At 36.2% G+C, this 21,062-nt stretch overlaps 1 protein-coding gene across 5 annotated transcripts in view; it reads right to left on the bottom strand.

Moving 5' to 3' along the window:
* The window catches only part of LOC117406591 (FERM and PDZ domain-containing protein 4-like), a 155,847-nt gene that overhangs the window by 88,956 nt on the left and 45,829 nt on the right, over positions 1-21,062 (bottom strand). Inside the window, exon 1 of one of the 5 annotated variants that reach the window (XM_059028985.1) lies at positions 13,157-13,488. The exons of the other annotated variants lie outside the window; for them this stretch is intronic. Within the exon in view, the coding sequence (XP_058884968.1) occupies positions 13,157-13,197 (41 nt within the window). The 5' untranslated portion in view covers positions 13,198-13,488. Of the gene's footprint in view, positions 1-13,156; positions 13,489-21,062 lie in introns of those variants that run through there. 5 annotated transcript variants of the gene reach the window in all.

The following is a 21,062-nucleotide window of genomic DNA, read 5'->3' as shown; positions in this document are numbered from 1 at the left end:
GCACTGGATACTGAAGTAAACTGCAGCTACGTTCCAGCATGAATGTGACAGCACGCCTCGTTCAACCTTGACCTCTGTACACCAGAAGCAGTTTAAAGTATATTTACGTAAATTTAAAGCAACATTGTCAGTGTTGATGATTATATATGATAAGTGTATTGGTTTGGTTATCAAACAAACCAAAAAAAGCCTTGCATGTTTTTTGCCCCGCCCCAAGTGTAAAACTAAAAACTCTTCTACTACAGCATAGAGACAAATCGTGTTTTCCGCAGCAAACAGATTCCTATGACGAGAAAGAGTTTAACTGAGTGCATCCTTTCGATATGTACACATAGATCAGGCAAACTATTTAAAGTAAAGCCTTCTAAATCAGTGTTTTTAATCGTGGCAGCATACAGTCTCAGCAGTCTGATCAGTCTTAGCACTAGTATCAGCAATCTTACCAGTCCCAGCAGTAGCAGCACCAGTCTTATAACTGCAACTATAATTAAAAAAAAAAAAAAAAAACGTAACTAAAAAAACACTGCATCTGACAGCAAACAGACTGTAGCCCTTTCATTAACACTGGTAAAGGTAGAAATTGGAAACAACAGAGAGGCTGCACATTGACAGACTGAGCTCAAGGTTCTATCTGAAGAGGGTTGCGAAGAGGCCATAAACAGGGTCAGAAAATAATCCACATCCATGCATAGTCTGTTGACAATGAAAGTAATGATCCGCCAGGTAAAATAATCCCTGAATTAACTGAATTCATCTAAAAATGTACACATTGTATTGCTATTTATTTTAAACATATACTTGTGGTATAAACAGAATCCTGAATGATAGTTTGTGGTGGATTTTAGTCCCTCTAAGCATGTCCTTACAAAAACCACTCGCCCCTGTCACGGCTCGTGATTTACTGGGATATCCTCCTGCGGTGAATAAAAACCATATACCACAAACGATCATTCAGTATCCTCTACATATAAAGGGTGCATATCCCTGTTGAAAGGAATTTAAAGGCTCAATGGGCAAGATAGCAAGTATGACGATAAAATAGGAGATGGTTGGCATATGCCTCAGATCCATGACGACACAAAATAGTGTTGATACGGGCCATTGTGAAGAACAGACTTTGTTACAAATGTCCATGCCCAATTACCCTGAAAGTATAAGAATGTGCAATGGTCATGCATCCCTCGGGAACCTTTCAATCATCATAGATGCATTGGCCACGTTTTTTTTAAGCTCTTTACAACCAAATGCAATTTGCTAAAATTAAACTGTTAATTTTAAAACTTAGTTACAATCACTCAAGGATTCAAAAGTGCACCTAAGGTATTCATTACTAGATATGAAGCACAGGCAGGTTGTTTTTCCTTTAACATAATTGTGCACATTTCCATTTTGTTGTAAAGGCCTTGATACTGTGAATCTATCCCGTTGATTTACTGGCTAAACATGGTGGCCTTACAACAGTGATACAGTAGGTTAGGTGTTTCTAATTTTCTGTCTGACCCACCACTGATTATTCCGATTAGAGCAGAAGTGTATGACATGTGGCTCATCATAATTCGGAGGCAGCAGTAGAGTTTTCAAAGTTCCTAGAATTATTCATCTAGAGCATTGTCATGAATGTGCAGCCTGGAGGAGGACCAGCCTTGATCCAACATTAAGTGTGAATATGAACAATAACATCTTTAATACACTTTCTTTTCTGCACTTTGAATGTTTAAATAAGTAATGTTGTTTTTAGGCAAATCTGCATTGTTAGTGTATACCCATCCATGCTCCAGGATTAGTTGGAGGGTTCAGTGGTGGACAAAAATTTTGCCTCACCTAGAATTTTAGGATTGAGACATAATTAAATAAAAACAACTATATGAAGATAACATATGATCTTTTATTTAACATAATAATGTATCTGTTTCAATTTTAAGTAACTCAGGGTGGTATCCGTAATTTAATTACCACCTACAGTTAGTTACTTCATTTCTCCCCATAGCTGCTTTGTCAGAACAGGACCTGGTTTCATAATATGTCTCCAAGGCTTTTGTCAATAGTAGTCACTGGGCACCAGCATGTGTCTGCAGCGTGATACTGGAGCTTAGCAAGCATGCAAATACGAATAAAATATAATATATTGCAATTGCAATATTTATATTATTATTTGTATTAGTAGTATTATTACTTTCAAAAGCCAAATCTTCTAAATGCAATTAAACATAATCAAATAATATTATTATATTATTAAGATACAGTGCTGGTCCGAAAAAAAAAAAAAAAATCATTTTAAACTCACAGCAATTCACTGAACACAGAATTACAAACTAATCACAAAGCTCTAATATGAACCATGGCTGCCTTTGGCAAAGTGAAGTTACAGTACTGGAGGGACTTCCGTTAAGAGCTGTTGGTGGTTCTTCTGAGCACCCACAGGGAGCTCCCAACACAGGAAATGGAGAGGAATCACTTTTGATATGTAAACCCTGCACTATAACTGGATGTTGTTACAAATGACATTCAAAGGGAAATATGGACTTGTGTGTTAAGATCGCTTTGCCAGTTGATAGAACATATTGCTCTTAGTAGGTCTCTTGACAAGTGTGCTTTCTGAGTCTTCCTCACACTGAAGATCTAAACTGATAATGGGATTATCAGTTAAAATTAAAACAGATACATAATTTCTGGGGCAGATTTGGTCATAAAAATATACATTACCTCCAACCAATACTGGGGCATGGTATACAACCAGACCCCTTGCTAACTAAATATACTGACTGAATATAGGAGTTGTTTTATTGTGGTTTAATAATATTAGCTGGTTTTTTTTTGTTTTTCACTTTTAGCATAAAAAAAGGAGTATGGTCCAGCCTAACAAATTTCAAACATTATGTCAATAACTGGATACAAGTGGGAGAGAACACTGATAACTTGGTCTTCCATCCCTTAAGCACTGAATTCAGATCCCGCTAGAACACATAGGAAACTTTGTAACACCTGTTTGTAACTGACAGTACTTAATGTGCAAATCTTTTTCCATGATATAATCCTAACCTTAACCCTAACTCTAAACATAATCCTAACCCTAACCCTAACTCTAAATATAATCCTAACCCTAACCCTAACTCTAAATATAATCCTAACCCTAACCCTTTTCTGATACAATTGTGTACTTACATACAGTACTGTGCAAAAGTTTTAGGCAGGTGTGAAAAAATGCTGTAAAGTAAGAATGCTTTCAAAAATAGACATGTTAATAGATTATATTTATCAATTAACTAAATGCAAAGTGAGTGAACAGAAGAAAAATCTAAATCAAATCCATATTTGGTGTGACCACCCTTTGCCTTCAAAACAGCATCAATTCTTCTAGGTACACCTGCACAAAGTCAGGGATTTTGTAGGCATATAGTCAAGTGTATGATTAAACAATTATACCAAACAGGTGCTAATGATCATCAATTCAATATGTAGGTTGAAACACAATCATTAACTGAAACAGAAACAGCTGTGTAGGAGGAATAAAACTGGATGAGGAACAGCCAAACTCAGCTAACAAGGTGAGGTTGCTGAAGACAGTTTACTGTCAAAAGTCATACACCATAGCAAGACTGAGCACAGCAACAAGACACAAGGTAGTTATACTGCATCAGCAAGGTCTCTCCCAGGCAGAAATTTCAAGGCAGACAGAGGTTTCCAGATGTGCTGTCCAAGCTCTTTTGAAGAAGCACAAAGAAACGGGCAACGTTGAGGACCGTAGACGCAGTGGTCGGCCAAGGAAACTTACTGCAGCAGATGAAAGACACATCATGCTTACTTCCCTTTGCAATCGGAAGATGTCCAGCAGTGCCATCAGCTCAGAATTGGCAGAAAACAGTGGGACCCTGGTACACCCATCTACTGTCCGGAGAAGTCTGGTCAGAAGTGGCCTTCATGGAAGACTTGCAGCCAAAAAGCCATACCTCTGACGTGGAAACAAGGCCAAGCGACTCAACTATGCACGAAAACACACGAACTGGGGTGCAGAAAAATGGCAGCAGGTGCTCTGGACTGATGAGTCAAAATTTGAAATATTTGGCTGTAGCAGAAGGCAGTTTGTTCGCCGAAGGGCTGGAGAGCGGTACACGAATGAGTGTCTGCAGGCAACAGTGAAGCATGGTGGAGGTTCCCTGCAAGTTTGGGGCTGCATTTCTGCAAATGGAGTTGGGGATTTGGTCAGAATTAATGGTCTCCTCAATGCTGAGAAGTACAGGCAGATACTTATCCATCATGCAATACCATCAGGGAGGCATCTGATTGGCCCCAAATTTATTCTGCAGCATGACAATGACCCCAAACATACAGCGAAAGTCATTAAGAACTATCTTCAGCGTAAAGAAGAACAAGGAGTCCTGGAAGTGATGGTATGCCCCCCACAGAGCCCTGATCTCAACATCATCGAGTCTGTCTGGGATTACATGAAGAGAGAGAAGCAACTGAGGCTGCCTAAATCCACAGAAGAACTGTGGTTAGTTCTCCAAGATGTTTGGGCCAACCTACCTGCCGAGTTCCTTCAAATACTGTGAGCAAGTGTACCTAGAAGAATTGATGCTGTTTTGAAGGCAAAGGGTGGTCACACCATATATTGATTTGATGTAGATTTTTCTTCTGTTCACTCACTTTGCATTTTGTTAATTGATAAATATAAACTATTAACATGTCTATTTTTGAAAGCATTCTTACTTTCAGCATTTTTTCACACCTGCCTAAAACTTTTGCATAGTACTGTATATCTCACAAAAGATTTACACATGAAGTACATTCTAACTGTGCATAATAACATTGTAATTGTGTGTAAGTACACCTGTATTTACTAAGTATATACTATGTAAATACACAGTAATTAGAAACACTTAATGTAAAGTGTGACCGAAATATATACATTTGTTCCAGACAGTACCAAGAATTGCCAGAATTGTAAAAAATAAATAAATAAATAAAAAATACATCATATATGAAAATGTTTCTAAATATAACAAACCACATGCAAGCTGAATCTATTTTATTTTATTTTAAGAGTGGATTAGACATATAACATCTAGGGTAAATTTGGTAACCAACTACAACATCAAAATAACATTGCATGTTTAGAAAAAAGCGGTCCCCATCTACCAAGATTACTTTAACAGTGTATGGGAGTCTCTTTAACATATGTGTGCCTTTAAAAAGAGAATAGGTTATTTCTTCACCTCTCAGAGTCTTAATATTACATTCACTCTTAATGGTGTGATTTGGGGAATTAACCCGTCACTACCATTCTGATGCATGCACAGTCCTGAGTAAGCTGTTATATTAACTAAAGGCTCAAAGATTAGGTAGGAAGTTTCAGGGCCAGTTTTAATATTTTTACTATTGTCCACACAGTATACAGTAGATGACGAACTCCTAAAATGAATTTCTCTATTTAAGCAGAGACTGTTTAAGTAAAGGCCATGAGCATGAGACACGACTTGGAATCATTAAAATGTATACAGGTCACCGTCAGCTGGTTTCACAGACACAGATTAGCAACGATACTGGACTACCTTAATTTAATTTTAATTTGGGTAAAGTAGTTTTTTTGCATATCTGTGTCAGGGAAACCAGTTGCATGAGAAACAATAGGGAAAATCATAAAAAAAAAAAACACCAGGTACCAAAGAAATGACAGAGGCACCTGCCTTGTTGGCCCAGAGCTCAACTTACTGCACAGTATATCCTTGCATTATATTGTATTATGGGACACTGCGCTGTTGTGGTGCTAGTCTGTATAAAATATTCTGATTTATTGAGATGGTAGATCACATTCATTATGGGCCTCTGATGAAGCAGGACTTATGAGCTCCAGTATATAAAGTAGATATTTTGCTTGATTGATCCTTAGTCCTTATAAAACTATACAACAGTACATCATGGTGAAAGCCTAATAAAGTGTTGTGATAGCTCAGTAAAGCACAGCTATATACATGGTGACAGCTGAAAACATGACAACATGTCTGAAATGACAGTGTATATGGTTCAGTGGTTCAGTGTACAGCAATTTTGTATATGACCGAATAGCTTTCATTGTCAGATTTCTAAAGTTCCCTATTTTGGATCACCAGGAGGTGGCAACTCCAGCTTTGCATTACCAATTTTCTATTCTCTATTTCTGTGCTGTGTATGACTTGTGTTGTCACACAAAAACAAATCCGTTCAGTAACCTGTGTTTTTTCCATTAGGCGTTGCATAGAATGTGAGTTAAAGAGTCGTGACACAATTCATTTCTCTTTATCCTTTTTTTATTTTTTCATTTGTGTTATTCTCTTCCCGTCATTCACTTCTTACTAAAGCAGATAGTGGCTTACACAATTTAATAATACAGAACAAACAGAAGTGAATTGTGCCTGGGCATAAAATAAGTTTTAATGGATTTAGTTTTAGTCACGGACCGAATCCCAAACTAAAATCCCAAATTTACCCCTAGTTTGCAGTATAAAAACCTAACTTCACAATTGTGACATTGACGGTGGTTCCTTAATATCATGTAGGCCCCCACTTTATGAAACATATAGAAACATATAGAAATTTTATAGAAATTTTAATAAACTTCACATGAAATCCTTAAAAAGCTTCACATGAAATCCTTAAAAATTCCTATTAATTTTTAAGGCATAATTTATCTCTGTGGGTTAGAAGCTAAATCTTTTAAATCCCTGGATAGAGACATAATCCTTCACATTTTATTTGTTAAAGGCTGGTTTTAACAACCATTTCTAACATACAAGCCAACACAATCGATAATGTTTTTATGTGTTTGTTTTTTTAATCAGTGTTTTTTTTTTGTTTTTTTTACAGCGCAATTAATGTTACATAAATTTGGATCCAAAGACAAACATTTTTTAACTTATTATTACACTCTAAGTATTGGATTTGTATAGTATTTTGAGGCAAGGTTAGCACATCATAGTGCTGCATCATTCAGTTGCCAGGGGCATGCATCAGACAGCAACTGTCCCAAACATTCCAACAGCCACTGCAGTTAGTACTACTATGTTACAAGGTAATGTATTCTGTGAATAGCTGAGTGATAACGTCGTCCTACTTTTGTCCCTGCTGATACATATTCCTCCCACTGCTGATTTAAGTTAAACAACATGTTGGCAGGGTCTATTGTCTTTTGACTTATAGATCTTGCATTGTGAGAATAATGAAAGCCGAAGGCACAGCACTGAGGACCATATTGCAAGATCCTAACTCAGCTGAAAAACTAGTACAATAACTCACTGTGCAATCAAGTCTTAATTTAATTCCCTGTACATTTTACAGTCAAAGCCCATTCCAAATCAAACCCCCCTTAAGTGGGTGCTTGGCTGAACGGTAGAAATTGTTCTCTGCAATTAGCCAGAGGTAACAAATTGCAGTCCCATCGCTCAGAAACGTGATCTGCAGTCTCATTGCTTAGGTGAGCTAAGATCTCTGTCCATCTGTGTTCTCTGTCATTGTTGCATATTAAGGATTTTAGAATTTTTTTTTCTCTCTTTGAATATACTGCTTGGAGATATGATCAAATCTGATAAAACTTTAGGATGATATTAATACTAAAAGTATTTGAGGTTAGTTCTGCACATTCATTTTCATTTCACATAGCAATTCTCTCTCTCTATATGTATATATTAGTTTGTTTATGTTTGGTGGCAGTACCAATTATTGAACACAAGTCTGTCTATTGGTTCTGGGTCATTGAGTACTGTGTCTTGTACATTTCACAGATGGAAATTACATTATAAAAACTAGCAGCCATGCATGCAGTAGTTTTGGATTCTGATGACTAAATAAATGTTGTACCATAGAGAAAAATACATTTGTGTCAAGCATCTGGCACATACATGCATTTGAACTACTTTCTATTTCCATATATTGACAGTGCCTAGTGTAGAAATTGTTTTAGAAAGGATAAACATCCACGTTAATGTTACAAAACTATAGTATTTAAGAGACCTTGGACTGTATTGCTTAGTTGTTTGATATAGTAGATACTGTATGTAACTTAGCAGGTGTTATTCTCTACCCTTGTTATCTTATGTGACTGCTATAAATCATCTGTAATGAAATATACACCACAATAAATGTTTAGAAACCAAATAAATACATCTAACTTCTTCTTTAGTGCAATTCTTTTTTCTATAAATGTGAAGGGTAGGGGATTAAGAGCTGCCAATGTTTAGATCTATTGAATAGACCCAAGGGTTGATAATAGGAATGAGTGTACCTTTCACACTAAATCGTTTACTGAACCTGGATTAGAACTTACCTGACATAGACCAAAAATAGCACTCACACTTCAAATTGAGGTCTACAGCTATGGCCAAATGTTTTGCATCACCCTATAGAATTAACTTATCTTGCTTCATGAAGTCAAATGAAACCTGCTGAATAATGTTATATTAACATATTGAATTACACACTGCTTTGTAGTTTTCCATATACTTAACAAAAAAACTGATATAAAAATGAAAAATGTGACATTTCAAAATCTAACATGAAAAACTGTACAACTGTTATGGCTTTTGAGATATCATTTTGTAGTTTCCTTGATTACATGATGTTAAATAAAAGACTGTAATTCTGTTCATATAGTTTTTCTACATATGTATTTTTTATATATATAAATACATTTGTTTATATATATATATATATATATAAATAAATGTCTCTGCAGAGTTAAAAAAAATGGTTAACAGCAGTGACATAATAAGCCATGTATATTTTGCTTGATGGCACTCATAGAGACAAGGTGGGTCCGCACACTCCAATATCTCTTATTCTTTTAGACTTGACCACTAATAATTATATGCGTCAAATTCCTCTTGCATTTTGTTTAAAAATGTTTTATTATTTATTAAAACAAAACATGAAACAAACACAACACAACGCGTTTCGACACATAGTGTGTCTTCATCAGGTGTTGCGGCAATTAAAAACAGCTTTATAAAGGACACCAATCAATCCAATAATTAATCATTAATTGAAAAATAGCCATAGACATTATTTAAACGATGACAATTTTCACCAATAAATTGAACATGGTTTTAGAATCAATTGTTAATACATACATAGTGTAATTATACAATGATTAAACACTGATATATTAAAACACCTTAAAATACAGCCATATATTCTGTTATATGTTACAGATCATATTACGTAGCTAACTTAAACAGTTATTCAATAATAAAGATTGGAGGGCATTAGAATGCAATTCTCAGCCCTGGACAAAAGATTGAAGTTGGCCTACAAAGATTAATTATCCAATGTTTAAAACATTTAACATTTTTAGAAATACGGATTGGGATCTAATGTTTCATTAAGTCCACAGTTTCATAGATTTTAAAGTATAAATCCCAAATGACTCTCTCCTCGTTAGCAAATTAATTGTATTACCACCTCTCTTAAAGACTGAGACTTTTTCGAGTCCTATAAATTCAAGACTTAAGGAAGTATTGTGGTTCAAGGCTTTATAATGTTTCGCTATCACATAATCCATATTGTTATTTCGTATTGTAGCCTTATGTTCTGCTACACATATTTTTGCATTTATTTTTGTTTGTCCTACATAAATGAAGCCACAAGGACATTTAAGCATAAGTACCACACGTTGTACAGACAGGGACAGGGATTTACAATATAAACCCGTATACTGTGCTCTCATGTTTTTTTATGTATTTTATTACTCTGGTATTTACCTCTAATAGGAGTTTAAAAATGTTATCAATACTGAATGGATTTTTCTATTTATTTTATTTCTGGGTAAAGTTTCCTATATAATAGTATAGTCTTTATTTGCCAAGGAATGCTCATGAGTATTTAAAGAGCATAAACTGTTCATAATATTACACAAGATTACAACCCATTTTGTCTGTCATAATTTAAAGGGGTTAAAGATAATTCAATGAAATAAGTCCATAAACCTGTCTACATTTCCATTTGCTATGGTCTCACTGCGTAGTTTTTAAAAAAAAAAAAACATGTGAAAGCAAATGTGTAGTTTAATTTACAGAAAGAATTTTGCGGTTTGCTGTCCTTACTTTCAGAAAGTTACTGTTTCAGTTCCAGGTCATTTCACCTCAGCTGTAATTTCAGGGTCAAAGCATCTCACTGACTGCAAAGCGGGAAAGTTAATGACAGCCAATGAAGGGGTGGGTGCAATTTCTGGTGAAATTACCAGACCACCTGTAAGTAAACCATGCTATAAGCTTTATTTAAAACAAATGACAATGTTTGCACAATTTATAATAGTAATTATGTGGTTACTGATGCTACATGGTAATGTAAAGTGTGAGTTTGTTTACTAGAACAGAAAGCATTGTAGCCACACCTTAAAACTCACAAGAAAAGGGTACTTATTTTTAGACGGGCGACAGGAGGAACATTTCAATATTGATAATGAATCAAGCAATCCAAATAAACACAACAAATCTTTGGCTGCGTCCACAAGTTATAGTCATAAAATCCATATACAAAGTACCAAAGTTGATTGAACTGGATCCATTAGGCCCCTTAGTTATTATCTTTGAAGTACATTTTAGGTTAAGTGCACTTCTATTTTACCTTATAACCTCAAGCTTAAGTTTTATAAGAAGCCTCGTCTCTAAATCTCTTGATCTTTATTAATATCAGGAAGCACTATGTGTACTGCTGGATATTCTGTGATATTGCATCCTCTAACTGAACCTTTTTTTTTCTGTGATCAAAAAGTAAATCTCTTAGGAAGATTACCCAGAGAGAATTTCAGAAAATCCTGCAAGTTAAGCATTTCTAAACATCATCTTCAGAAAAGACTTTTGCCTAGCATGACTGAATCAGACCTTGAAGTAGAGGTCTTCACGGGTCTACCCGGACCCGAGACCCGACCAGTACCGAACGGGTTTTCGGTTGCAAAATTGTCACACGACACTCGGGTCGGCTCAGATTTTGTTTACTCAGTAATACACAAACTGCCGATTACTATTAAAGAGGCTCTCTTTGGTACTAAAAATCATTGTTTATAATTCCTGTTGCATTGGATTGGCTTCCTCCAGTAGTACATAACATGGCTTGCAGAGCGCAGCAGCAGACATGTGACCCATATCAAAAGTGTTTCTTTTAGATCATTCTTAAAAGTCAGAGTAATGGTTTTGTTTAAGGGCATGAAAGAACTCATTTAAAGCTCACAGAAAAATGCAAGTCTGCGGTGTGGGAATCATTTGTTGTTATTGTGGACACAGAAGGAAAACAAGTTTAGCAAAACACAAATTTTACATCTCAATTCCATTTCTTCTGGAGTTAAGTTTGTAATAAAATCACGCATTTATGAGATCGTACTTCAGTTAATTTGATTTTCAGATAATGTATTTATCTTTGTATCTTTTACACAAACATATTATATATTACATTTTACAGTCCTCTGTGTAGGTTTGTGATGGAATAAACACTGTCTGTAGTTCAGCCACTGCTTTAATACTGTCTGGTCAGTGCATATACTAAGCTGGGGAAAGGAAAAGCGTTCCCCTGTTTTTTCGGGCCGGGTCGGATCCGGGTCTGATAACAAGAATTTTACATTGGGTCGGGTAAATAATTGTCGGTTCGTGGTCGGGTCGGGTTGATTAATTTGGACCCTTGAAGACCTCTACCTTGAAGTAATAAAAAAAAAAACCTTCAATGACAAAAAAATCCAACAGGCGATTTTGTTCTGGTCAACACTTAGACCTAGTGGAGCGCTAGAGTTAGCAAGGTCTGCAAAAACAATGCCTTCACAAGAACAAACCACTTCAGAAAACTGTGTAGCTAGATCCCACACCAGCCTTACGCCAACGGTTCACTTAGTCATTAAAGGATATTGTCAGAATAATGTATATTATATCGATACCAAAGACAGTTTGTAAAAAAAGTAAACAAAACAACCATCTTCATGTTTTAAATAGACCGAGATTTCCCAAACTAGCCTGGAAGCCTGTTTGCACCAGCAGCAATAATTGTTACAAATACATATATTGCCATGTTGTTCGTATAATATAGTTATTGTTATCTAACAACATTCTTTGAGGACAAAAGCAAAAAGGAATTTTGAAAAACAGATAAAGCATAAGCTGCCTGACTGCACATTTCAGAATGCCTTTTATGAGCAAGAGGTTTGCTGGCTTTATCTAGTTGCTTTTGGTAGTTTTCCATCAAGGCACAGCATTCTACACAGGAAGTCACATTTCAGACAATCAAGAATCTAATTTCCGTAGTACACACAAATGCATAAAGCCCAACATAATAAAATCCAAAGGAAGCAAGATGCTTACTGTATAGCTGAAGTTTGTAAACCACTCATACAACCCAGAACATACAGAATAAAACATAATTACAGGACAAGACATCCGTTATACTGATACTACCAAAGCACTGGAGACATACCTGGTAATACTATACACTATCTGATTAACTTAATACAACAATCATTTAGAAAGAATCATAGTCATTGTTTAGGGATCAAGTATGTATTTAAATGTTCTACATATTGCATGTATTATACTGATTACAATTGTAATTTGTAATAACAATCACACAAGTGTCTAACAGTTGTGTACATCATAATTAGTGTTATTTTCATCATAAGCTTTATTAAATCTATCTTTGAATAACAAGATGGTATCTGCCTGGTGGTATTATTGCATGATATCAGCATTGTGGTTATTTGCTACCTGAGGTATTCCTTGACTGGGGTAATCACTTAAAATCTAGCTGATAAAGATTCTTGCACAGAGTACTTAATTAAGTTGAGCAGAGTGACCTGCTCTTCACCACCAGTACAAAAGCCCCCTTTATCTTGCAGCATCTCCCGTCTCCCAATCCCCAGCTACATTCTACTATATTCATTAGATCCGAACTCTCAATGCATCACCAAAATGAAGATCTTATTAGTCACAAATGAGTTATCTGTCTTTTAGAAATCATGCAGCACACCTTTAAAGCTGTCACTTCTCTAGACTGATAGCTTTCCTGTTATCAAATCCCCTTTTATTTAATTTTTTCTCTGCTTACCCCCACACAATATTTTGTGGCTGATCAAATGCTGTTCATCCCCCGAACAGCATGAATACATTGTCAGTAAACACAATAAGGTAATACACATAATAAGCACACTTACCCTGACAGCTTTGCAATCTTCACAAAGCTAAACACATCCATGCGTGCAGCAGGCTGTAGTGTGTTTTGTAATTGAAATGTTTGTTTACTCCAGCTTCATGGTGTAAATTTCTTAAAAGCAAGATAGGGTTAGGCAACAAGAGGAAGGAATAATATCCCTCTGTTAGGATTTCTGTGTTTTAGAAGCATCAGTCTGTCCCGGCGTATGTAGAAGACATTCAACCACCCTAGAGTAGGATTTTGAATATATGTGCTCATGCTAGTGTGCCTCAAACAGAGCTCCCATCAGATGCATAAAGCCACCTTCATTTAGTTTTCATCACTGTGGAATAATGAGCTGAAGCCGTGCGGTAACAGCTTTGAAGAGGGACGGAGGGGGGGTTGGAAGGATGAAGGGGGGGGGGGGGGGGCTGTGTGTGAATCACTGCTGATGAATGTTCTTAGATCCCTTGTTTTTCCCCCCGACTGCACTGGGAAGATTAATCTCTTTTATTCCTTTTTTTAATTTATTTTTCCCTGATTTGTAACTGGTGACAAAAAAAAAAAATAGGAGGAGGTTTAGTGGTGTGAAAGGTAGAACCAGAGATACTGAGCAGAAGCAAGCTGATGTAGTGTTCTAGCAGAATGAGTTGCTTCAGGCAAGGAAATATCCTGTAAGTCTGTTTATTTTTGCTGCTTTAGTGGTCAAGACACAAGAAGACAGGCCACATATACAGTAAAGAAGTTGTTCTTAAATTGTGTTAAAATACGGAACTGGGTACATTTAAGCATTGCTCTGAAAGGGATTATGGTTGTGTTTAAAAGGAATCACAAGCTAAATACAAAAAAAAGAGTACAAGTCCTGCTTAAACTACAGCAGTCAGTCCTTGCTATCTTGATGTGATCAGTATTTTGAGAAAATAGTGGCCATGCTGTAGTTCTTTACCATTGTTGCCTATTACGTCATTTCTAAATATTTAGCTTTCTCAGTTATTCAACTGCTCTACTAGCTGCTCACTGTTCTGGTAAAACTGTTTTGCTCTGTACTTGCAATCAGTGTGTGAGTTATGTTTCAGGTATGACAATCCAGAGGAGCTGTCCTCTTCCCAATCTGATGCTTCAAACTGCATTTCTACCAATCAGCAGTAGTATTCTGGGATGTCTCCCATTACTAAAGAACCCCAACCTGGCAAAGGCACAATGCTGTGGTGTGAGGGGTGAGTCATACTATCAGGGGAGTGCGGCTTTGTGTCCTGGCTGTGCTAAATTTCATATCTTGGCTGGGAATCCTATGGAGAGCACTGTACTGGTCCTGGCTCTAGAAAAAAATTGGCAGAGACTGCTTCACCTCACTGCGATACAGTGGCCCCTACTGGTCAGGAATTCCAAATGAGCTCGAGTGGACACTGCAGGGCTACAGGTGGAATTGGAATTACAGCTAAGGCCAAAAGTCTTTCATCACCATATATAATTAACTAATTTTGCTTCATAAAGTCGATTGAAACCTCGTGGATAATGTTAACATATTGAATTACATAATGCTTTGTAGTTTTCCATATACTGAACAATGGGACATTTCAAAATGGAACATTTCAAAATCTTGAAATACTTTACTACTATTATGGCTTCCGGTAGACATTTGCGATATCGTTTTGTAGTTTCTTTGATTACATGATGTGAAATAAAAGAAAACATAATTTGACATCGTTAAAAAAAAGGGGGGGTGAAAAAATAGACACTGTAATTGTAAAAAAATAAATGATTTAATAAAATGGTGACACTGTACCTTACTTTGCTGTCTGATGGTATGACTATTCAGGCCCCACTGCTGTGCCCCTTTCAAACTGTGATAAAGCTTTTCTTTGTCAAAGATGTTCTAAGACACCTACATACCTCTTGACTACAGCGCTTGCTCTTTAGTTGGTAAGATGGGGGGTTACCGGTTTGCATCCAGCCCATGCCTTTCCATTCAGTTCAATAAATCCTACTTGTTTTGCACTTCCTTTAGCTACATACCGTAAAAACCAGTGTATAAGTCGTACCGGTGTATAAGTCGCTCCACCCTTTTTAGGACCCCCTAAAAATACCTAGAAAATAGACTAATACAAAGGTTTCTACAGTAGGTCATGCAGTTTTGAAATAAAGGTTATTGCAAACATGTATTTTTATTTTAAAACATGATATCTGGTACTATGTTCAGTAAAGGAAGTCCTCAGTTGTTATGCCTTATTCTTAGGGGATCTTTTGCAATTGCACTTCTTGGGTTAATTTCACTTCAGCAATGTCTTAAGCAGTTTACTGGCTAAACATATTACAGTCAATAGTGGAAGCTGTTGATTGTCTAAGTGAGCAAGGAAGTACAACACTATCTAAAAGCATGACTTGCAAACAGATTTCTTTAACAGTATAGTATCAGATATCATGTTTTAAAATTAAACGTATTTCAAAACTGCACAGCTGAGACTTACAGTATATATCAAATACAAGAGTTCAACAAAACCTTTGCACGTTACATAACATTTTATGGCCAATCATCCTGGTAGAACTAAAGGAACTTCTTAATCTATAATACTTTGTACAACAATTTAATATTCAGTGGTAAAACTAAAGGTTTGAGACAAATCTTTTTTTTTTTTTAAAACCAATATTAAACTCCAAGGAGTTCATTATGCTGACAGTCTGAACCTGCCCACATGTAATATGAGATCCTCAGCCTGCTGTATGTGTGAGCCTAATTACATCTGCTGTGTGCAATAATGTCAGTGTAATGAACACCTTGTTGCCCCCTGTTGGCTGGTACTGTGTCTCAAAAAATACACCTACACGACCCATCTTTTTTATTCCCAAGAATCCATTGTGCTCCTCTGTCTTCTGAATGTTCACCTTGTTTTTACCATCATGCTAAAATGTAGCAAATAGTAAGAATGAAACCCAATCTCAGCGCATTAGGGAACTTTAGTGCATTAGGGTTTTCTAGAATCTGTTCTAACTCTGAAAGTAGAGAGTCAGAGAGCCTTAGCTCCAGTGAGCAAACTTTGAGTAGAAAATACAATTTAAAAGATGAGAAAGTAATGCATTAGTTCAAATCTAATTAATTGAAAGGGAATTTCTTGTGAAAAGGTAACGCTGTGTCTCCTATTGTTACACCACTCTCTCATGATTCCTGCAACCAGGAAATCTAAAACAAAGCATACACGGTGAAAATAGAATTGGAGACAAGCAAATCAAATACTGCTGCATTTTAAGGTAATATTTACTGAATTCATGTTTCCATTGCTAGTCCTTTTAGGATCCAGTACCTGTAAGTACATTTAAACAATGATAGCCCTCTTGCATCGATCACTGGCATCATTCGGGAAAAAGGAGTTTAACGTTTTCAGAAAATGTTATTGAAATTGACAGGGGTCATCAAAATCTAATTTAAATTGACAAATCAAATACAATCTTTTCCTTGAAAAGATTCTCATAAGTGAAAGTCTAAAAGATGTTTTTAAGGGGAAGTTGTTGTAATAGTAAATTATATTACCTATTAAGGAGGAAAAAAACTGAAGCCACAAGCCTATATTTAGCAAATTATTATTTAGAGAACAAAAATGCCTTTAATACATGGGTTACCCAACAGATTCCAAATAAGGTCCACTCATTTATCTTTTCTTAAACCACAACAGTAACTGAAACTCTTTCTGATAGGAAAACCAAAATCAATTCAATAGGGTGATAATACTGGTAAATCTTGAAATGATTCAGTCCGCGTAACAAGTGATACAGTCTATGAAGAAGGTTTAATTTAAATATTTTAGTATCGAAGTGTAAAAAAACATCTTCTGAAATAAATAGTGTTATAATCCTGCCTCCCTGTATGTAAGATAAAAAAACGCTGAAGTAAACGAGGACTGACAGGGGAAAAGCTGTAATAGTTGACTATTGAGGACTGACAGTCTACAGCTGTAATTGTTCTGTGCTGTTGGAATTTATTACCTTACAAATACAAATACGGCTCAAGGGCACTTGATAACCATCAGAGTATCAAGCAATTACTGCTCTCTGTCCATCCTCCAAATCACTAGATCTCAGAAGAGAATTACTGCTCTCTGTCCACCCTCCAAATCACTAGATCTCAGAAGAGAATTCTCCTTCTGTAGTAATCCTATTGGCAATACCACCCGTCCTGTCACCCCTCCTTTCCCCTCACTTGCAACATTTCAATCCTCCAGACGAAACAAGCCCTGTGTGACAAATGCATCTTATTAAAAGTGCTGTGTGCACTTTGGTATCACATTTAATACCACATTCCATTAGAGATTAATTAACATTTTACCTCCTAACATTCTTTAAAGGAATTACAGCTAAAGAAATGATTCCCTAAACCACGGTTTACCAATCCTGGTCCTCAGAGACCCCTGTGTCTGCTGGTTTTCATTCCAACTGAGTTCTCCGCTACTTAATCAAACCCTTAATTGAACTAATAATGTGCTTAATTATACCTTTTTAATTGTTGCTCCTAAAAAGTTGAGGATTTCAAGTTACTTATAAAATTGTATAGTTAACTTGAAATCTCCAACTGTTTAGAAGCTGAAAATAGTTAAAAGGGTCTAATCAAGCTAATGAATAGTTCAATTAAGGGTTCAATTAAGTAACTGAGAACTCAGCTGGAATGAAAACCAGCAGACACAGGGGTCCCCCAGGACCAGGATTGGGAAACCCTTCCCTAAACGATACCTGTCGAGCATTTTCTTTTGCTATGCTGGTTTCACATGTGTATTTTTCAAAGAAATACATATAATAGCAAACATCTATTTTTATTTAACTTCTTTAGGGTCTGCCCAATGCTAAATATCCCGCTGGCGACCTGGCCCTTTGACTCTTTTTACTCAGGCACTGTGAGAGACAGCCCTGCTTGCGGTACACCATTGAAAAGAGGAGATTCAGAGCTTTAAACGAAATGATACCAAGTATCATATTAGGTAAAAAAAAATGTGTTTGTTTGATTTTCACATACATTACAAACTATATTTTTTGTGTGTTTTTTTTATTAATTGATGTTGTATTTATTATATTTTATTTTATTTATAACTTGAGTTAAGATCTTTATACTGTAATTGAGTATTTAGGAAATCTTGGACAACCTGTCCAGTCATTCAATGCTACCAATGAGAGAGTAACTTCAAATTACATTTTCTGTCTTTTCTTTTTTTTTTTTTACAGCCCACTTGCCTGTTTATGAGTCTGTCAAAGAACTTTGACTTCAGTTCTAGTTGCCTTCCATAATGTAGGCTAAATCAGTCTTTATATTTGCCAACATCATCTAGTGCACAGCCATGAATAACCAGACCACAGAATAATCTGGCTGTCACTTTTGTAAAAATCTTTCCTATGTTACATAAAAATTAAATGTTTTATTATGGCATGTTTGACAAAGGTAGCATGACCTAATTGTAATGTTAGTGTTTTAATGTGCCCCTTTTTCAACAGAGGGTCACATTCATTTCTAAGAAATTCAGCAAAGTGGGAAATTCTATACAGCAACGCAGAAGGCTTTACATGTAGCTGACAGATTGGTAAACGACTCCATCAATAATATAATTCCAGATGGCAATGTTAAACATCAGCACTGGGGGGGGAAAAACCCTCAACAGCACATACAAGTAAGGTTAGTATAGTGATTTATGCCTGTTACTTTAGACACTATTCACCATGGTTTGTATATTAAACTTCCATGGCTCATTAGGTTTCAGAAATGTGTGAAGTTCTATAGAAAAAGTACACCACAAGTTTAACTTAACAGTGCTAACTATTAAGTGGGCAGACCTTCCAACCTTTCACTTCCAGGTGCTCAATACTGAAGATAATCCATTGTATTACCCTTAATACCTCTAACTGATGAGAGATCTGCTCTTCCCAGACTGATAAAGATATGCATGTATAACAAGTCTTTCCCCAGAGGAAATGTAATGTCTGGTGTATGGCAAGAGAGAGAAGAGAGCTGCCTTGTCTATAAGATAATCGTGTATTTGTAATTGGGCTTTTGTGTTTAGAGATTTGTTTTATGCTTTGTGTTCATTTCTGGAATGTGATGGGTGGCCATGAATAACTGCTGAAAAAACAAATAAACACTGAAAAGGAAATATTGTAAATAAACTGTAAAGAAACCTTTCTTGTACATAAACTTATGAAAATGCGCTGTCATAATGAGAATATGCTGCTAAAATTACAGGCCATATGAGTGAAGCATCACCTTTAACATAAGTTTCCAAGAGTCCTGCTTCTTGTGTCCTATTTTACAACCAGCTTGGCTGGAGATAAAAGAGGAACATTGACTTGAATTAGGTCAGTGATTAAGCTGTGATTTTAAACAAGGATTTTCTGCTTTTCTATTTTCGAAACAAGAAAACATCCCCAATTCTAAAGATACATGCCTCTCTGATATTTAGGAGGCTGTGTGGTCCAGTGGTTAAAGAAACAGACTTCTAACCAGGAGGTCCCCGGTTCAAATCCCACCTCAGCCACTGACCCATTGTGTGACCCTGAGCAAGTCACTTAACCTCCTTGTGCTCCGTCTTTCGGGTGAGATGTAATTGTAAGTGACTCTGCAGCTGATGCATAGTTCACACACCCTAGTCTTGTATCTTGTAAAGCGCTTTGCAATGGTGGTCCACTATGAAAGGTGCTATATTTAAAAAAAAAAAAAAATTTAAAATAAATAGTATTATCAAATGATTCAGAATTGCATATTGATGGATTCTGCAAATAGTGTATTTTAAGTTCAAGAGCTGTCATTCTGTAAATGTTGAGTCATCTGTGGTCATTTCAGCTCACAAGAAGGCGGCGGCACCTATTTGCATAGAGTTTAGAGGGTGTATGGAATGGGTTGTCAAGCCATTTTGTTGTTGCTGATTCTTTAAGAGCTCTCTGAATGAGGTTTCAAGGTTGATTAGCTTTTAGAAAATGGGCGAGCATTGTCAGCCTGAAAGATACCCTCTTTTATTACATATATGTTCTTCTGTATTTAGGGCATATTCATACATTTACACCACTCAATTACAGTAAACAGGCCAGTTATCTAAGACATTGATTTAGCCATACTGTAATTGAAAAGGGAAGGGACCCAGCTTGAAATTGGAATAATTGTACGCTTTTCTGGGTCAGTGTGAACACTAGATTCCTGAGGCGAGATATGGAGATTATATATATATCATAATGAAGTATTATTTGACAAGGAAGAAAGATAGCAGAGCAGAAGCCATGAGATAAAGAAAAGCTTGAATTCAGAAAGTGTAATAATAAGGTTTTTATTCTGCAGGGGTCTGCTGGCACATTGTGAACAACTAAGAAGCAGTTAGTGATCCAAGAAGAATACCAATTACCACTGGATACAACTGCAAACTATTCTTTGACTATATGTCCAGCAGCTTAATTTTCATTTTTTACAGAAATTCATAACCTACACTTTACTGCCAGGATTCTGAACACCACTCTAAATAGCATAAGTACAATACCTGTACAGTGGGCTTAGTTAAAGGGCTTGGACAAATGTAACATCGATTGGATGTCCTAAAATATCAGACTCAATCTACACAGCCTTCTCACCCCAATCACAAGACGAACACAAAAAAAAGTCAAAAGGTCATATTCATTTGGGACACAAGTCACATCCACTTAAATTGACTAAACAAACCAGGACAGTGAGGATTAGGTTTTATGATTCAACAAATGTCTGAGTCTTCTAAACATGCTTCATGTGAACCAGAACCATTGGGATAAAGTTGTACTGACAGTACAAAAATAATTAAATATTGTGTCATATACTGTATTACAATCACTTACTCCCCAGAGTCTGCGGGGAAGTGCAATTGCATTTCTTCTTTGAAAACATGTGCTGTATTGACTGAATACCCACCTGATATTGGAAGATATGAGTGAGTGCGTTA

The sequence above is a fragment of the Acipenser ruthenus genome, chromosome 8, assembly GCF_902713425.1.
Source record: "Acipenser ruthenus chromosome 8, fAciRut3.2 maternal haplotype, whole genome shotgun sequence".
Taxonomy (NCBI): domain Eukaryota; kingdom Metazoa; phylum Chordata; class Actinopteri; order Acipenseriformes; family Acipenseridae; genus Acipenser; species Acipenser ruthenus.
This window is presented reverse-complemented; position numbering and strand designations above follow the sequence as displayed.